Source organism: Pelodiscus sinensis, chromosome 1 (genome assembly GCF_049634645.1).
Source record: "Pelodiscus sinensis isolate JC-2024 chromosome 1, ASM4963464v1, whole genome shotgun sequence".
In the NCBI taxonomy this organism is placed as follows: Eukaryota; Metazoa; Chordata; order Testudines; family Trionychidae; genus Pelodiscus; species Pelodiscus sinensis.
The window spans coordinates 226,088,010-226,108,465 of NC_134711.1; the positions used below are offsets into that span (position 1 = coordinate 226,088,010).

General features: G+C 42.5%; 1 protein-coding gene across 4 annotated transcripts in view; it reads left to right on the top strand.

The window, feature by feature from the left end:
- Window positions 1-20,456, top strand: part of OCA2 (OCA2 melanosomal transmembrane protein) — a 364,555-nt gene that overhangs the window by 192,658 nt on the left and 151,441 nt on the right. For all 4 annotated transcript variants that reach the window (XM_006116097.4, XM_075916334.1, XM_075916327.1 and 1 more), the window contains exons 16-17: window positions 18,115-18,262; window positions 19,569-19,626. In XM_006116097.4, coding sequence (XP_006116159.1) covers window positions 18,115-18,262; window positions 19,569-19,626 — 206 coding nt within the window. The remainder of the gene's footprint in view (window positions 1-18,114; window positions 18,263-19,568; window positions 19,627-20,456) is intronic.

Below are 20,456 nucleotides of genomic sequence, written 5' to 3' on the forward strand. Positions count from 1 at the left end.
TGTTTGAATATTTTAAAGAAATCAGTTGTGTATAGTCACATTACTGATTAACTTGAATCATACTTTCAATCATGAATATTATATTTAGCCAATAAAGTGTTGTAAAGCTTCAAGAAACTGGCATATTTTGCCTCAAATTAGCCTCCTTATTTATAATCCCTGTTACTCTGTCTACTGTATTCAGAAACAGTAGTCTTATAATCAGTGTACTGTGCTTTCCCCATAATCAGCAGCTACTCCATCTCTGAGAAGCTAATCAGTAGCTGTTCAATGAAATCAAATGCTAAAGCACTATTTCTACTGAAATTTTCTGTGAAATGGGAAGAGAAGGTGATAAACACAGATTTCATTAAAAGGTAGCTGCAGTAATTTGGCTTTAGAGAAGCAATATAATATGTTCGAGATGTCTTAATGAGTCCTTTCCATCTCTAATTGCCATGATTTTGTGATAACTTGAAATGTATTGTTTGAAGCAGCTCTTTAATCAACTAAATATCTGCCGTTTTGCTCTCTGATTAGCAATCAAACAGTCTTTGAAGTTATGCGAACTAGCACTGATATGTTGTTCTCCACTGATTTTTATTGTCTGTTATGTACTTTAAGTATCTTCTGTTGTTTTTGGCTACTTGGATTAGTCAGCTCTGAGTGAGGTACTAAAAGAAGATTGACTTTGATTTTAAGGACAGGTAATTCTGTTTGTTTGAGTAGAATATTGACATTTTATTTTTAACCTTGTGCATTACCTGTCACTTTAAATTTTGGCATCAGATAAGGACTCTAAAACCCGAGAGAGCTTGTGATCTCCCCAGAATATGGCTTTACCTCCTGTAGTTTGCTAATCTTGAAGCAAACATAATGACACCAGAAAAGAGAAACAAACATAAATAGAAACAAAAAACAGGACTATGCAGCACTTTAAATACTAACAAGATGGTTTATTAGGTGATGAGCTTTCGTGGGCCAGACCCACTTCCTCAGATCAAATAGTGGAAGAAAATTGGCATGACCGTATTATAAATAGAAACGATCAAATAGAACTTTAATATGTCTATCATGGTTTCAAGGTGAACTGCACCCTTACATCACTTTTAGCACTTCTTGTTGTAAGCAGAACCTTGTGGCCCTCCCTCTCTTAGACTGGGTCTGTGGGTGGGCTGCACTCCCCCATTTATCAATAGTGTTAAGGTGACAGTTCCAACTAGCTGTGGTTCTTGTCAGCCCATTCCCTCCAGGGGCCTGTGACCAGGGTGGTTAAAGTGACTAAAAAGTGGCTTTTTAAAAACAAAGCATTATTTACAGGCCTGCTGATGGGGGGAATGGGTAAAGGGGGCAATTGCTCTAGGGCCCAGAGGGTGGCAACAGTGGTGGCTGAAGCTCCTGGCCCCTTTGAATTGCTGTGGGAATGCTGGAGCACCACTCTGCATGGCTTTGAGAGCTATGTGGGGGGAGGGCGGGAGGCAGGCGATTGTGTGGAAGGCTCTCAGGGCTGACTGCCTCCTGTCCTGCCCTGTCTCTTCTACCCTCAGCCCTGCCCGTTCTGGGCATGGGGAGCCGGGCTCCCCCACACTTTGCCCTGGGGCCTGCAGTGGCTGTCAGCCCTGCTGATTGTTTATTCATTCTCCCAAATATACCAAGCACATAGAGTAAAGGGTAAAACCAATAAAGGTTTACATACACATTTTCCCTTTTACCTAACCTTTAATCTTTCCTTACAAGCTTTTGGGCTTTTAAGCCAGCCCAGTCACCTCCACTGAACTGCCTCTACTGGTGTCTATCTCCTTGCCAGCCAGTCAACTCTACACTGCAAATAAAGATCCCTTAGTCCAAGCCCTGTGGGTTTTAATCAGTAAGCATGGGCCAGCCAAGGGTGTCTAACTGCAGTGTGGATATACCTTCAGTCAGACCTTACCCTTTTCTAGGCCTGGTGTTCTCTAATGTTTAGAATCCTCCTTTTTATCCTAGCCTTAGCCCTGGGAAGAGTAAACCATTCTCAGCTTGTCTGGAGCCAGGTAGTGGAGACTGGCCAGTAAACGTCTTCCCACGGTTCTCTCTAGGGCCATTGCTATGTCAGGGTATGTCCAGACTGCATCTCTCTGTTGGCAGAGGGATGCCGATTAGGCAGGTCGACATTGCAAATGAGACAGGGATTTAAATATCCCGTGCCTAATTTGCATAAAAATGACCATGTGTTTTGCCAACTCAGCACTTTGTCGGAAAAAAGCGGCAGTCTAGAGGGGGATCTGTGGAAAAAGAAAGCCTTTCTCAACAGACTCCCTGCAGGACGCATAAGGGATCTGTCAAAAAAGGCTTTCTTTCTTGACAGATCCCCCTCTAGACTGCCGCTTTTTGCTGACAAAGTGCGGAGTCAGCAAAACATGGTGGCCATTTTTATGCAAATTAGGCACGGGATATTTAAATCCCTGCCTCATTTGCAATGTCAACCTGCCTAATCTGCGTCCCTCTGCTGACAGAGGGATGCAGTCTAGACATACTCTTAGTGTTTTGCCTTTCTTGCTTAGGTTTTTAACCACCCCCAACTCCACAGCTGTCATAAAGAAATATGCAGAGGCACAGTCCTCACTATTAATACTGATGTTTCTCAGTTTGTTATAATCCCTAGGAGGGGTGTGTGGGGGGAAGAGGGGGAGGAGTCAGGAAGCAGAATGCATTAAAGAAACATGGGAAAAGAATATTCGAATTTCCCATTACAAGAAGGGAAATATATTGAAGAAAGATTTTCTATGTCAGGCCTGGGCAAAATACTCATCCACGGGCTAGATCCAGCCCACCAAGCTGCCAGATCCGGCCTGCAGAAGCACCAGGGAGTCTCAGGCAGATTCGTAGCCTGCCCTTGCCTGCTGCTGAGAGAAGCTGCTGCTGGGTTCTGTTTGAACAGCTGAGAGTCCTCATGCACTGCTCCCACCCCCAGCACAATCCCATTGGCTGTTTTTGGCCAATGGGCGTTGCCTGTTGTCAACAAGCAGCTTGGGGGGCACTCCCTCCCCTGCTATCAAGCTAGTAGGTGTTCCAAAACCACTTGGTCCCTGCAGCCAGTGTGGAGGTGAGGCTGGTGGGGAGTCTGCTGAGAAGGCTGCTGCTTGGAGTCAAACCAGTAAGTCTCCCAACCGGAGCCTGTCTCTGGCACCATTTGCCTGCCTACCCCACATAACCCAAACCTACCTCCATATACCACACCCCAGTCCCCTGACCCATGTCACAACCCAAACCCTCCACCCTTCTGCACCCATATCCCTTCCTAGATTCTGCATGCCAATCCTCTGCCCCAGGTAACAGCCCCTCCTGTTCTAGGTCACAACCCAAACCCTTTGCCTCCTTTCCTGCACCTCTACCCCACATAACCCAACCCCTGTGTCCCCTCCTGCCCCCATATCACCTCCCAGATCCTGCACTCCAATCGCCTGTCCCAGGTCACAACCCAAACCATCTGTCCCCATTCCTGCACCCATATCCCCTCCCAAATCTAGCACCCCAATTGCTTGCCCCAGGTCATAACCCAAACCCCTGCATGCCCTCTTGCATCTTAGTCCCCTTCTCCAGGTCACAACCCCCTCTTAGCCAAGATCACAACCCAAACTGCTGCACTGTAGTCCCCTAGCCCAGGTCACAACAGCCTCCTTCACCCAGACTCCCTCCCAGACCCCAGACTCACTCCTACACCCTAGTCCCTTACTGCAAGCTTCCTTCTGCACCCAACCTCCATCCCAGACCACACACTTCCTCCATTAATATGAAGTGTGTGGTCCTTGGCCACTTTCCAATTCCTTGGAGTGGCCCCCTCATCACAAATTATTGCCCACCCCTGTTCTATATCCTAATGAGGTACTGGAGAAAAAAGATAAAATATATAAAATGTAAACTATGTGCCTATAGATTTCCCAGAAATTTGGGTATTCTAGGAACAAAGGACCAAGTATAAAAAGTTTAGGACAAGAGTTCAGAAACAGTTTGCAAAATAGGTATTTGCATAGCTGAGGATGAATAAAAGAGATCTTTACCCGGTTTCAATTCGTTCCCTGGGACCTGTTTCTTTAATCTGCCTTTCTTTAGTTGAAAAGAAATAAAGGAATTTCACATTCATGTAAAAAAGAAGTAGGATTAGATAGTATGATGACAGAGTGGGAAAAAGATATTCTCTAAAGGAATATGAGTGGGGAAAACAATGGCATATGCAAGCAGAAGGAAATAATATTGTTATTCCTCTCAAACAGACAGAATTTTCCTGTTGTAAAATCAAAGGCCAGTCTAAAATCATCTGTACTCCCTTGCGGATTGACACATTTTTTTCCCCCATTGAGAAATACTGCCTTCTACCAGAGACTTACAGGTACTTGGCTGCTAATATTCACATCTCAGGATTTATGAAGTTCTTTATCACAAAGGCAGCAGATTACGTACAACATTGTAGAGCTGTTCACTCCCCTTAATGACTACTGCAGAGGCAGGTTTTCCTCTGAGTCTCTAATTTGGGGAGATATAGCCCTCTGATTTTTCCTATGCTATTTATTTGATCCACGTTCTGACTGGATCAGTCACTCAAGAAAATAACTGTTAAATCAAGAGTATCAGATATCAGTGGTGGGGACACGTGTTCTCCAATTGATATATTTATTCAGAACGCATGTCAATGTAACACTACACTGTAGTCCCTGGCAACAAACAGTGGCAACAAACAGTGCTGCAGTGGCGTATCACTTTTCACACGGAGCCAGAAGAGCATGGGGGAATTATGTAGGATCGTGTGATTGTAGTCAAGTGCAAAGAATTGGATATAAAGAGAGAGTGATGTAGTGTGCAGCAGCATGAAGTGCAGAGGCATAGAAAGAGACTGGTATGCTAGTTAGTCTCCCTCTCCTATGTGAAGTGCTACTGCTGTCTCTGCAGAGATCAGAAAAAGGGTGAAATGGGAGAAGAAGAGACGAAAGTGGTGGAAATATATATATATAAAAAATGTAGGAAACAGAAGTAGAGAAGTAGAGAAGTAGAAGGGGAGTCAGAGAAGAGAGAGGGAGGGACAATACAGCTACCAAAAAAGGAGACTAGAGCTTTGACAAACTGAAAATCTTACTTAGTCCTCACTAAGCAATAAATGTGACATTTATGTGCTAACGGTAGATTCTCCCAGTTACCTGAGTAGTTTTGTTATACAAAACTAATATCATTGTACTTTACATCATTTCTAGGATACAAAATGTTGTCAATGTTGTACTATAATTTTAGAATTCAGTCTTTCTATGGTCAAATGAAAATACAGTACTTTTTCCCTTTAACTTGTATTTTAATTCTTCTTAGCATTAAAAATATCTAACAACCCTCTTATGTTCCTTTCTAGTATGCAGTATAGGAATGTATAGCTCACACCCTTCCTGAGTGCCACAGAAACAAGCTTCTGCATTTTTTGTTCAGGATGGTTTAGAGGGAATTGTGGGCCAGGGAGGGGGCACGGTCAGTGGTAGGGTTGTCAATTTTCTAACTTCACAAAACCAAACACTCTTGCCCTGCCCCTGCCCCATCCCTATCCCTTCTTTAAGGATCCAGCCCAGTCACTCCATTCCCTCTCCCTCTGTCCCTCTTCTCCCCAACTCTCACTCGTTTGCTCATTTTCACTGGGATGGGGCAGAAGGGTGAGCTGTGGGAGAGGTAGGTGTGGCTGGGTATGTGTGCTCTGGAATGGAGCTAAAAATGAAGAGTTTAGAGTGCAGGGTCGGGGGGGGGGTCTGGACTGAGGCAGGGAACTGGGGTGTGGGAGGGTGTATGGGCTTTGAGCTGGGGGTGCAAGCTCTGGAGCAGAGCAAGAAATGAAGGATGTGTGATGGGGGATCCAGGCTGCGGCAGCAGATTGAGGTGATGAAGGGGATTCAGTGTGTGGGTACTGGGCAGCACTTACTTTGGGGGCTCTGTGGAAGCTGCAACATATCCCTCAGCTCCCAGGTGGAGGCATGACTAGGTGCCTCTGTGTGCTGCATCCTCCAGCAGGTACCATCCCCACGGTTTGCATTGGCTTTGGTTGCAGGCCAATGGGAGCTGCAGAGCCAATGCCCAGGGTTGGGTGGGATCAGCACACAGGGTGCCTTTGGCCATTCTACCACCTGGAAGCTCAGGGACATGTCATTGCTTCCCAAGAGGTGCGTGGAGCCAGGTAGAGAGACCGCTAGCCCCATGCCAACTGGACTTTTAACAGCCCAGTCAGCAGTGCAGTCTGGAACAGTTAGGGTCCCTTTTTGATCTGGCAAATACTAGATGCCTGGCAGCCCTAGTCAGTGATAGCTGTCTGTGGCCTAGGTCCCTTGTATACTAGAAATACAGCATTTCTGATTAACTTTGTGTTCCATTCTCCTGAGTAAAGGGTCACTGGTTTAATTCTTAGGGGCCTGATATACAGTCCATTGAAGGCAATGGAAGTCTTTTAATCCACTCTGATCGATTTTAGGTCAAGTCCTTAGGAAATTGGACATGTTGTGTCATTTTAGAGATCTATCATTAGATAGCAAACATTAACAAAACAATTTTGTTTGTTTGTAACTTGTCCCAGTATTCCTGCCTGTCATTTTACTCTTTAGAAAGAGGACATTCATATAACTACGTTAACAGATTTACCTTGAACCCTACATTTATGATGATAAAAATACCAAGTTGCTGTCACTTTCACTTGCAAAGGTCATCTTAAAAATGTAAACTAGTGTAAATGGCTGTAATCTGAACAGCAGGGTTATAATCTTGATAGTTATTTTTTGCTAGGTTATTCATGGGTCCTCAGATCCCTGGAAAACTGAGATTCCCTGCTTTCCGGCACACTTATTTATAAAAAATTGTGCTTATGCTAAAGCACAATGGGGTGTGATCACGGGGGACAAAAGACAGAAGTACTTTTTGCGAGAGCAGGCCAGGTGGCACTTTTTAAAAAATGTGTCTGAGAGTGGGCTGGTGACAAAGTATTGTACAGGCCAGGCAAAAATATCTAGCTCTTTATCATATCTGTGAATTCCTTGACCTGAATTGCATCATCTTTAGTTGTTGGCTACTTCAGTTGTTCTTGAATGATCATTGCTTCTACTGGGGTTCTTTAGAAATAGATCTTGTTTTGGCTGTGTTATATTCCAGCAGATGCATCTTTAAAGATTATGATAATTTTAACAACAATAATAGCATTTAATATCTGTGTAGGACTCTTCATCTTCAAAGTGCTTTCCAAAAGTTAACCAATTCTCACAACAGTCCGATGAAGTAGGTAATCATTGCTATGTGTTGACTAATTCTGAATAAATGCCACTTACCAACATTTTCATCAGTCCCTGAATAAACCACTAATTGCATTCAATATTAGATTGTTAGCAAATGCTGCATTTTGCATATATTAACTACACATATGGACTAGAATAGCCTTAAAATACAATAATTAAGGGCAAAGTCCTTGATTAATCTCTATAGGCAGGAATGGTCTGGAACATAGGGTATGTCTACACAGCAACGTTATTTCAAAATAACAGCCGTTATTTCGAAATAACTTTCCTAGCATCTACACAAGCCAACCACTATTTTGAAGTAGCAGAGGGCTTATTTTGAAATTGGCAGACCTCATTCTACAAGGAATAGCACCTATTTCGAAATAGCTATTATGAAATAGGCACGGTGTAGACAGGGAATAGGGGCTATTTCAAAATAGGGGGCCTCCAGCCCTTCCCAGGATGCCCTGGTGGCCACTCTGGGCTCAAACAGGAAAACTCCTCTCCTCCCTCCCCCTCCTGGAGCCCTTAAAGGGGTAGAGTCTGGCCACAGTCTTTTGTGGCTAGCACTAGGCCTGCCAGCCCAGAGCCACTCTGCTGCTGCCCCTGACCCAGGCCGCAGCATGAGCCAGCCAGCCACTGGCAGCCCAGACCTCCACCGCTCTCCAGGACCAGTCTACCAGCTCCCAGGACTCTGCCAGGGGCCGGAGAAGATGGGTGCCTTCTAGTGTGGAGATCATGGACCTGATTGAGGTTTGGGGGGATGCTGCCAATGCCCATGATCTCCACACTAGACGAAGGAACGCAGCCGTCTACAGGCGGATGGCTGCAAGCCTGGCCACCAAAGGCCACATCTGAATCCAGGAGCAGGTTCAGATGAAAATTAAGGAGCTGTGGCAGGTGTATGCCAGGGCCATAGGGGGCAGCTCCCAACCAGGGGCAGACCCAGAGAGCTGCCCCTATTTGTATGCCCTGGACCGCATCCTGGGGTGCGGAATGGTCCATGTCCCCCAGGTGGTCATCAACTCTGGGGCAGAGGGCCCTGATGAGGACACAGAGGAGCAGTAGGAGGAGGGGGGCCAGGAGCCGCAGGAGCCTGGAGGGAGTGTTCCGCGCGGCCAGGACCCCCAAGCCGTCCCAGTGGACCTGTCGCTGGTGTTGTCTGAGGCTGGTGAGGCAACAACACGTGAGTGCCATCACTGCCCCCTTATGCGGGGGCGGGAGGGGAGGGAGACCAGGGTCTGCGCGTGTGGGCCTTACTGACCATGGATCATGCAGCAACCTGTGCATGTGCGAACACGTGCCATGCCACCCTTGGGCATGTGGCCCCAGCTGGCTGCCACACAGGGGCCTTGGCCTGTTAGCAGAAGTGTGTGAAGAGACGTGACATGCTTCTGAACCCGGGGTAGGACACAGCAGGACGCCCTCCCTCCACAAGCTCCCTCTACACAGAGGCAAGGGACATCTCCTCCCCTCCCCACACCCACACTGATGCAGCACGGGGGCTTGGGTGTAGTCTTGGGGCAGCTCCCATTCCCGGGGATAGCAGGATGTCCTGAGCATGGCCTGTGTGCAAGCACATTGGCTCTGATGGTGTGGAGAACTGTCGTCCTCGCTTACAGAGGGGGGCTGGGCTTCACCCACTGTGTCTCCAGGGATAACTGACCACTTCTCTTGTTTCTCCTCAGCTGCACCAGCTTTGAGTGCAGGGCGCCCCACCCCGTCCAGGACATCCTCCCACACCCGAGTACTCTGCAGGCTGACCCGTGCACAAGAGGACTACCAGCGGCAGCACCTGGAGGCACTGTGAGCCCTGCACCGCACCATGGAGCACTGGGTGCAAGAAGACCTGCAGCTCTGGTGGGAGCAGCTTGCCCAGGGACATGCCATCTGCGAGCACCTGCAGACCCTGGTGCAGAGATTGCTGCCTCCTGCCGCTCCAGTCTCTGCTGTCTCCCCAGCTACCGCTCCTCCTCCCACTCCTTCTCCCCCTCCCGCTTCTCCCTCCACAATCCCCTGGGAACGCCGAGGCCCCCGCACCTGCGGTGCTGGGAAACAGCTGGGCTGGTGAGACTCTCAAACCTGAGCCCTGAGCTTCTCCTCCTGCTTCCTCCTCTTGCCTCCCCCTTCCAGCTCCCTCCTCCCAGGTTTCCCCCTCCCCTCTCCCACCTTCTTTCCCCAGTCTCACCTGAGTTTCATTCCCCCCCTCCACCTCAGTTTTGTTCAATAAAGAGACTTTGATTTCATGAACACATGTCTTTTATTTTACATCAGGAAGGGGGGTTAGGGAGGGGTAAGTGGAAGGATGTGAGGGAGGAATGAGGCACAAGCCCCCAGTGGGGCAGGCCAGGGAGACAGTTACTGCTCCTCCAAATGGAAGCTCTCCCGCAGGGCCTCCCAGATACAGACAGCCCACCGATGGGCCTCCCGGATGGCAGCCATGTGGGGCTGCGTTTACAGGCTGGCCAAGTGGTCTGCCTCTGCCATCCAACCTGGCAGGAAAGCCTCCTCCTTCTGCTCACGCACATTGTGGAGCACACAGCACGCTGCCACCACTTGCGGAATATTCTGCTCTGAGAGGTTCAGGTGGATGAGGAGGGTCTGGAAGAAGGCCTGGGGGTTGGGTTGATGCAGATCCTGCAAGGCAGCATGCAGAAAGTGCTGCCAGGCTCGCAGAAACAAGTCCAAGAGAAGCACCAGGGTGCCCAGGGGCGGCTCTGGCTCCATGCTGCAGAGTGCTGTGGTGTCCTGAGTGAGGGCAACCAGAGCATACAGAGGAAAAAATGCTTTGCTGTCCCTCAGCGAGGTAGGCAAATAAGCAGGGAAACGTGAGAACAAGATGTGCAGGGGGGTCCCTTTAAGCACAGGCCTCAAATAGCCTCACGCAGCAGCCACATAAAGTAACTCCTGACCTGATGCCCTGCCAGAACCGGTTCTGGCCGGCCTTAAATGCCATTCAGCGTCCAATCAGTGTGGATGCGCTATTTTGAAATAACATATTTCGAAATAACTATTTCGAAATTAGATATTTCAAAATAATGCTGTAATGTAGCCATGTAGGGGGAACTCACTTCTTCCTGAATACCACAGGGACAGACTTTTGTATCCTTTCTCCACAGAAAAGCATGGGGAAATTGCAGGCCAGGATGGCAGTGTGCTTCGTGGGTGTGTCACCTGTAAGGATTCATTGGCCAGACACCCTGAACATTTGCCCACATTTGCTCACTACTAGGTTTTGGCAGGGGAGACAGTTCTGCAATGTTAAATTCATAGAGTTTTTCTCATTGTGGTGAGGGGGTGGGTTTTTGCTTTTAAAAGGCAGAGTGTTTTGACCAAGGACCTATTTGTCCCTGTGATTCCACACCAGCTATGGAATCCCCTATCTCACTTCCATCTGTCACAAACTCCCTGTCTTGTAGCCTTTGAGATTTCCTCCTTACTGTGTTCCAGGGAGCAGAAAAACATCCATTGTATCCCAGGGGAAAGAGTAGTTATGTCAAAGCTGTACAAAAGATATTTAGGCACTGAAATATGCAGATAGATGCTTATTGGGATTTCAAAAGTACCTAGCCAAGTAAGAACCCAGTAATAGTTAGACACCTAATCTGCTTTGGTGCTTTTTAAAATCCCACTAGGCAGCTTTCTGCATCTTTAGGCACTTAAATACCTTTGTAAATATATCCCTAAGTACTTGAATGTTCTTAGCTGGACAGTAGTGGGGATGAAGGATTCAAAAGATAAGTAATATGCTAAGAAATCCAAGATGCTCTCTATAATCATTTAGCATGAAAGATTATGCAAAGAATAATGTTTAATGAAAGGAATATTACTAGGCATATTAAAACATTCTGCTTCAAACTTGTATTAGCATTGCTAAATCATTTACATTTTCCAACTGAATTATTTAGTTAGTTATACTAAAGGCCATTGTCAATACTTGCAGTAGTGTTGAGAATCTCTTCAGATATGAGAAGTTCATATATTTCTGGTACACACTGCAATGTGTCTTCTAACCAACTGTTAACTTTTTATTTTTATTTTTTTGTGACAGATAATGTTTTGGTCCCTTTATACATACCGTTTTTATGTGAAGCTTCAAGTTCCATCATGAATATATTTTCATGTTGTGAAAAATGTCAGAAAAGCCTTGTTTTTCTTTAAGTCTTCAATGTTTCATTTTATTATAATCATGAATAAAAATATAGTAATTTACAATAAATAGACTCAAGATAGTTTGTTCAATATTTGAAATTCTGGAATGCACTCTTACTGCTATTTTAAAGTTGATAGAATCCCTCTGGAAGAGAAAAATAAAGACCTATATTTTCCAGTTTTCTGATAACAATATTGTTTCCTAATATTGCATAATAAAGGAAATATATAATTTACCTCTTTACTTATGATTGTTAATTTTGTTATTAAAATTGAAAAGTAACTAGTTAAGTGAATTGTGCATATGTGTTACTACTTGTCCCTTCCTTTCACCTATACCACACACATTTTCTTCTTTTCTGAATGTAACTTGTATTTCTTCTTAGTCCATTGCATTCTCTCTTCCACATCTCCCACCCCCAGGAGTGGAATGCCTGTTTTACAGCAGCTACCAGCCCCTTTTTACGTTAATCACCCTGCCTCTGTTTTTAAACATAATACTGACTCCTTGCCCGGTGACACCTTTCCTCTGCAGAGCTCGTATTTCATGCTAACCCCCATGCTGCAGTTAGGAGCTCTGCCTGGGTATGTGCCTCCTGTATGAAAGTTGAGTGGTGGTGGGGTGCTGCAGTTATTAGCAGTAATGTAACATAGCTGCCCCTCATCACTCCCCTAAGTCTACAGATCCTAGTGCCTATTAGATAGGATAACTGCCCTTGCCTACTCCCCACATTCAGCTGGGTCCCTTTGGCAACATACCCAATCTGTCCCACACACTCTGCTCCTCTTATTGGATGACAGGGAGATAGCAGCCACTCTTCACTCCCCACCTTCTGCTGACCCTCAAAGTAAAGGTATTCAAGCTGTGGAGAAGGTGACATGCAGTCTGGTAGGTGAAGAAAGTTCCATGCTCTTTCTTCTCCCACTTGGTAAACAAAGCTGTTAATCTAACTACATCAACCTTCATTGACCTGAAGACTGGGCTAGTCAAAGAATCAATGTGCATTCTTTTGCCTAAGGCAGACCTGTTTATCAACTCCCCCCATGACATGTCTGGTTTAAATACACTTTAGTCTTAAGTCTAGCATATATCATAATTATTAATACCAATCATGCACATACATCACTCAAGAGTGTTAATGGTCAGTAAATTATTAGTTTCAAATGATACCCCACAAGGTATATTTTGTGCAAAGATTGTTAGAATAATATGTAGGATGTGAATATAGGGGTTCTTAGGACTATAGGGGTTTAATAGGGGATAGCCTTGTGAATAAAGATAAGCAGAATCAGAAATGGATGTAAGATCAGGATCTTTAACTTATTTGGTACCAGAAGATTTACCCAGCATTGCTTGGGTCCTTAACTCAATGTCTGTGTTTTGGAAAATAAAATGAAAGTATATAGGCTTCATTTATATCATTGCTCTGAGATGGGGCTTGGATGAGGGGTTGAGTATGCAGTTAGCCGGAGGGAGTCCTCTCTCATCGCAGCAGTTTAGGGCCTGATAGGAAGTGCTTGTCCCTGGCCACTGCAGCTTCAGTGGGCACAGCTCGGGGAGGGGTTGCATGTGTACATTTCCTCTCGTTCCCTGATGAAGGGGAACAGCCAGCAATGTTCCCATATGAATTGGAGTGGGGGAGCTTCAGCCCTCCTGCTCTCTCTAAAGGGCTTCTTTTGTGTGTGAGGCTTGGGGGTGGGATAGTCCCAGATCAGGTGGGCATGCCCCCAGCCAGTCCCTTTCACTTGCCTGGTGATTCTGTTTCTTTTCTGCACGGTTTTATGAGATGCAATCCCATTCTAGGCACATTCCATTTTCCTGGCACCTGATCTTGGCTTAAGTTATGAAAAGAGAAAGCTATATATCAGTTTTGGTGGTCCTAGCTCGTACTGTTTAGGGGGAGCTGTTGAACAGACAGATACAGAGACAGACAAACTCAGATAAATACAAGATTGTTGGGGGACTTGGTCTAGTGCTTAGAATATCTTGGTGAGAGCCAGGAACTGCTGAGTTTTAATTCCAACTGACACTGATTCCCTCTGAGAACTTGAGCTGCACTTCTTTGCCTCCGTTTACTCACCTGTAAAATGGGGATAATACTTATTTACCTAGTTCACAATGACAAATTAGTTAATATTTGTAAAGCATGTCTAAACTCTAAGCCCTCTAAAAGTTGTTCAGAATTATGTGAAGCTAAGAAATAAATGTTGCTGTGTATGTTTCTTTTTCAATGAATATTTTTGATAAAAATTACTTTTGTCTATAAACTTAGCTAAGAAAAATATTTGAGTAAAAAAAGTTAAACTGCAATAATATAGGGAGATAATTCTACTCCTAGGAATATAATTTACACTTTATTAGAGACAGTCCATCACTGCTAACCATCTTGACTGACTTTCACCAACAGAAATTGGCCCAGTGAAATATATTACCTCACCCATCTAGACTGCAAACTGTGAAGTGCACTTGTGGGTTAAAAATTGTCATTTTAATGATAATTTTATCATCTCATCAAGTATGGTCATGCTTTCCTGAGTATACTCAATTAACACAGCTGGCCTCTTAGGATTTTGAGAATTAATTATATTCAGTTTGCAAGGCTGTCTTCTATGATATTGCTAATGTTGGTGGAGGAGTGAATGATATTCTGAAAGAGGGAATTGTACTGCATGTGACTGGCAGGATAACAGGAACAAAACTCACATTTGCTTTTTTAAAAATGAAATACAACTTTAAAAATGTGGCTTGAAATCCATGTCCCACTGAAGTCAATGACAAACCTCGCTGGGACCACAATTTCACTTGTAAAATTTTCTTGCTTTTCAGTATTCAGTGTGTTGAATGAGGGGAGGATTAAAGTAAAGGAAGAGGGTAGCAAAAATTGGTCCTAAGGACTCCATATGTTTGATGAAATATCTTTTTGAGACTAAAATGGGATGGAAAAGTTGAAAATTTCCAAAAATTAAAAATGTTTGGCCAATCTCCCTCCTCCTCTCAAAAAAGATTTAGAAATGCTACTGCCATGTCTTGTGGAAGTTGCACGCTCCTCATTCTCTTCTCTGGACTGGGCTCTCTGACTGTGCTACATCTCATCTGATGCACCACAGTTTTCCCTCATGCTGAACCACTGCAATGAATCATTAGAGTCCCTACCCACAATGCACTTCATTGGAATTTCTCAATGGATTTTTTTTTTTAAATTTGGGGATGTTTGGTTTTTTCTATGCAAAAGCAGTTTTGGAGAAAATAGTTTAAATGAACCTCCTATTTTCTGTCAAAAACCACATTTGATGGAAAATATTCAACCTTTCCAAATCGAGGCCAGTAATAGAAAGCTGGTGAATTCTGTAAATGGTGGAAAACAAAAAGGAAGATAAAACCATACTGTTCAACTGTCCAACAATTAACTAAATTCCACACATATGTTGATTGCTGAAAATAAAGACTTATGGGACTGAGGTTATCTAGAGAGTTAATTATGCTAAAGGAATAAATTTTATAACATTTTAATTTTCCTGCACAAATGATTTTTATGTCTCTTATTTTGAAATTTTATTGCACATTACAATTGGCATTTTGCACACAGCATGTTTCACACAGAATAGTACCATATAGTACAAGTCACATCATCTTCCTGAGGAAACACGAGAAAGGAAAACATATTTTTGTCTTAAGCTTTCTGCTCTTCAATTTTGTTTTGTACATCAATATGATGGTGATAGACATCCTATAAAAAGCAAAGATAGAATTTCCCTCAATGAAAAAGCTATTAGGGAACAACTTTTTACTTCGGCTGACGGAAATTTGATAAAAGATTTAACCATCTTCCAGTGGTTAACCCTAATAAGAGGACTGGCCCCCCAAGGTAAACATCAGGCGAGGCTGAGTGGATGGGATTGAAATGGCTGTTGCAACTGAGACTTTTAAAAGGCAAAATGCTAAACTGCATTATCATGCTCCATAAGTGTCTGCCCTTGCATAAGACAATAAAATACTTTATCACTGAACAGAGGTGCTGGAAGACAAGATACAAAGCCATGGTAATAGAGTTTGAGGATATGTGAATAAGAAGAGTGAGACATAGGTCTATCTTGGTGTGAATGGGATTCAGTAAACAAGGAAAAGGGAAAAGATAAGTTATAGAAATAGCTTTTCTCTTTCCTTTTCCTTCACTAATAGAGCCCACAAACAGTTATGTAAAAACAGGTGCAAGAAATACTGATGTTGGCAATAATGGCTAAGAGTATGAGGAAAGAGGATAAGACTATTGGGGAGGAAATTAACAAAATATGCCATGTACACATGGCACGAGAACAAAACAAGATAGGTATAGGGCTTAAAATAACCTGGCCACTGACAAAGTGCATGATATAAAGTAGAATGGAAGATGCATGTATCAGTGTAGGGTCAAACTTGCATATAAAGTGGTTATCACTTGGAGTCGTGGGATTTATAGTATACCTTCTACCTTGCCCCTACATGTGAGCCTGACCAGTGTTGTCTAGTCTTAGCCTATGCTAATCAAGAAACCTGAGTGATGAGTCTAGAGTTGAGCTGAACCTTTCCAGGACCAAGAGGTTGAGGTCTCAAGAGAAATCCCAATGTAAACAGAACCTTCCTGGCATCTCTCCCACATCATGTACCTTAATGTCAAAGTACAACAGGGAGGTTTTAGTACATGGTAGCAGGATCCATGTAACTGGTGCACAGCAGCCTAGTGTGGGGATAGATTTGCACCCGAAGTTGTCATTTATGTCATACATACAAGATCTTAGATTATAAACTCTTGGCAATGACCACATTTTATTCATCTGCAAAACAGATTTATGGAGCCAAACAAAATGTAAGCCAATTGCTGTATGTGGCCCTTTGTTGCCTCGGCTATTTAAAATTAAAATGTTTCATGGGTGAATCCTTGTTAAGCCTATCTCTGTATGAGTTCTAATCTCATAACTGCACATAATTGGCCCAAAAGGTCGAGAGCTTAAACAGATATGTTTAGTTCTGTTTCTGTTAATAAATAATAGGTGGTAAGTAATTACAGCAAAATAACTAGAACTAATGTTGTTTCCTTCAGTATATAAGAAAATATTTATTTGTAGGAAATTCTGATGGATAAATCTTAGTAAATTAAATTAATGCTTTTATGTAATGGTTTCTTGCTAAATTACGGACATGCAGATCAAAAAAATTCATATGACTCTCTTCTCCCACTAAATTTCTCTGGATATATGAGTGATCTGGAATTGGGTGGCAATTAGTTCTTGACAATTTGCTTAATTAGTTTGCAATTTGGGAAAAGTTCTGTTTAGCTTGTATTAGATACTATCTGTGTAACTAAGGCCTTTTCTTGTGCTTTCTTATGATTCATCTTAAAAATCCAAGGCTCTTACCTAATGCCCACATTCGCTGCTCAGAGGGCACGTCTATAATTAGGAGAAAATTGATGTGCTGGAGGTTGATCTTCTAGTGTTCGATTTAGCAAGTCTAATGTGTGAGGAGTAAGGAAAGCTGATGGGAGTGTATGCTCCTGTCGGACTCCTGCTGTGTGGACGCCACCATGGCTCGGCTTAAGATAAGTGGACTCCAGCTACACATTTTGCATAGCTGGAGTTGCAAACCTTAAGCTGATCTGCCTGGTCTAGTATAAAACAAGTCTAACTGAGTAGGAGTATACAGTTTTCCATCTTGGTGTCAGGTTCCCTGGTCTTGTTTGCACTGGAAAAAAAACCACGCTATGTTAGCCAAAATTTGGCCTTCTCATTTTTTCTAACATCAGATTATATTATTTTTTCTTGATTATGGAGAAGGACATGTGTTAGGTGGTTTAGGGTTAATCCTAGGATTCCCAGTAGTCTCAATTCCTATGGAACAAGCATCTCAGATGTCTCCAGAAATCCCTTGCATCCCTCAGAAATGATTTAATGTGATTTCACCATGTTCTGAAGTGCAATACTAAAATTCCACCACGCTGGATAATTACAAAAAAATTATATCACTAACAATGTTTTAATGTGAAAATAAAATAAGTGGAAAAAATCCCAACAAATCCTGGAGCTTGCTTTGTTTATGCTAATTCTTCTACACTTTCATGCTTTTCATTATACTCCACCTTCTTTGATTTATATTGGCCCATTCTCCTTGTACAGGGGTGTTTAACTTCATATTTTTTCTATGAAGTGACACCCACTCTGATTAGCAGTACCATGGGATACAGTTTATTTTGCATAGGTTAAAACAGATGGATGAATTATTTATTATTTTAGACCCAGAGTTGTACTTTGGTATGTGTGCCCTGTTCTTTTGTCAGTCAACGGGAATAACTCACTTTGATTGGAGGGAACAATTTGTTGACCTGAATCTTGGGTTTGTTTAATTTACATTTTAATTTTTTTTCTTTTTTCTTTACCTTTTTTTTTTTGTCACCACCAAAGCAAACTTTCAGTAACATTTTTATAGTGGAAAGCTTATTATATCATCTACATTTTTGAGCCTCTAAGGTGCTACAAGACTATTTGTTATTTAAGTTTTTTCAGTTGTAGACTAACATGCTACCCCTCTGAAAGTTTTTAAAAAGATCATTTAGCTCTACTCTTCTTCCATTTTAGTGGTTATTAACTTTTAAGTGCAATGTATATTTGCATTTTTTGTTTTATTTGGGGGGCTGATCTAAGATGCATTCTGTATCACTTTAAGCTAAGCAATCCTATTTCTTCTTAGAGCTGAAACACGAGATCCATGTTTGGAGACTAACAGCACAACGAATCAACCCCGCCAGTAGAGAAGAAACTGCCGTGAAATGCCTCTTAATGCAGAAAGTTTTGGCTCTGGAGATCTTGCTGAAGAACAAACTCAAAACATTCCATAAGTATGGCATGCACAAATGCACATCACTTTAATTTTGTAGGGTTTGTGAAATCCATAGTCCAATGGAATGAAGGACAATTTATTGGGGTGTATATGTGGGGCAATTTATGGAACTTTGCTATTAGCCTGGGCCGAAGGGCTTGCAGCATTAGTGCTAGCTGTGCATAAGTTTAGGAGTGAAACCAGGCCTCACTGAAGTCAGTGACTTAACTGAGGCCAGGATTTTACATACAGATAAGAGAGTGAAGATCAGTGTGTTCTCTACCCTGGGACCAGTGCTGGATTCCTTGCCTTCTTCTGAACATCATGTGGGAATTGGAGAAGAGGAAGATCCCTTCCTACACAGAACCCTTCCCAATGATGACTAAAGACTACATAAATAGCCAAAAGGTGTTTGATCAATGTAAGGAGGCCAAATTGGCTTTTCAGGGCTGCAAATATATGGTAATGGGCTCCTGAACATCAGAACATCTACTATCAGGTAGTTTTCACCTGAAGGCTTAAAAAGTAAGTCTGTGACCTTTTCCCTTGCAGTAGTGTCCTTCTGAACATATAGTGTGACATGCTGCTAAATAATATTTTAAAATAAAATACTAATGTGTTCTTCAGTGAGTATGAGACTTTGGAAGGCATCCTACTAATGTATAAAATTATTGAATAGTAATATTAAAAAATACTATCAGCCAAAATATGACCCACAAATTCAATGTTGTGCTTATGGTGGGAAAAGCTTTTTTAAAACCTGAATCCAGCAAAAATGCTAACCCGAATTTTTGAAATATTCCAGTGAGAACCATTGCTAGTCATTTTAAAAGTTGCCCTGTAGAATTTGAAACCTAAGTATTATAGGAGAGAGAACCTGATAGATAAATTGATGCTAAACGAACGTGAAACTGACTTGATTAATTTTAATTGTCCAAGCTGAATGAAATGTAGATAATTAAATAAAGGGCATGAAAAGGGACACGTAAATTGGATTTTAAAAATTATTTCAGTAACCTAAAGGGTTTTTCTTTATATCATATGAAGTTTACACTGGTAGGCTGTGTCTACACTGCACCCCTTTTCTGGAAAAGGGATGCAGATTAGGCACATCGTTCTTGCAAATGAAGCGGGGATTTTTGAAAAAAGGCTACTTTTTTTCGAAAATACCCTGTAGTCTAGACACACCATTAGTATGCATTATTACAAATAAGAGAATGCTCTGAATGTTAGAAGAACTACAGGACCTATTCCAATACTATATTAAGATGATTGTGGCAGAACTCTAATTTCATATCTACAGCAAATGTGTGCTTTTCTTTCAGGCAAATTTCACAAGAAGATAAAAATTGGGAAACAAATATTCAGGAACTCCAAAAAAAGGTAAATAAATGGCAGATATACTAAATTTCAGAAGAACTTGCTCTCTGATTTGGTACATAAATAATATTTTGAAGTAAATCCAAGCAGAAAAAGCAGGAACCAATTCTATGCACTTATCAAATATTCTACATGCAGGGGAAAAAAAGCTGGATTCTGAATGGGATAGAAATAAGGTAGTACATTCTAATGTTAAGGATTATTTTAACATTTCCTGTGTTTATTTTTACCTACAATATACTTGATATATATATATATATACACTCTATTCCTCTTGAACTGCCAGATATGTACCTGCAACCTTACATTTGTTTAATGATGGGTTTTGGTCACACTTTATACTGCGTTTTCATTTATAAATATTTTTAATGAAAGTATCAATACATGATTAATTAGTGTTTTAATAAATTGCTTATCCATTGTTATAGATTCTAACAGTTGAATAGTTTTTAGATTTTTAAACCAGGATAGAACATAGGACCATACAGCGGAAACTAGAGAGGGTGGGAAAGAGGATTGGGACTGGAGATGAGAATATGGATTTTGGAGAAAAAGAGGGGTCAGGAAAGGAGACAGGAATTAGGCAGAAAATGGAGACTAGAATGTTAAATAAAGGGAAAGAATCAAATCTGCAGATTAGGGTCTAAGATTTTTTAGCAGAATTCAACAGAAAGCCTTAATTTCTTTCTGTTCCATGGAATCACTATTGCATTGAGTCTCTGCTAGTGTTCCCATTGAAAGAAGGTTAAGAAGAAATGTGAACACTTGGAGCAGTCATGACTGCAGATTCCTGCTCTTCACATTTGTGTCAAGAGACTTAAATCTATAGTTGC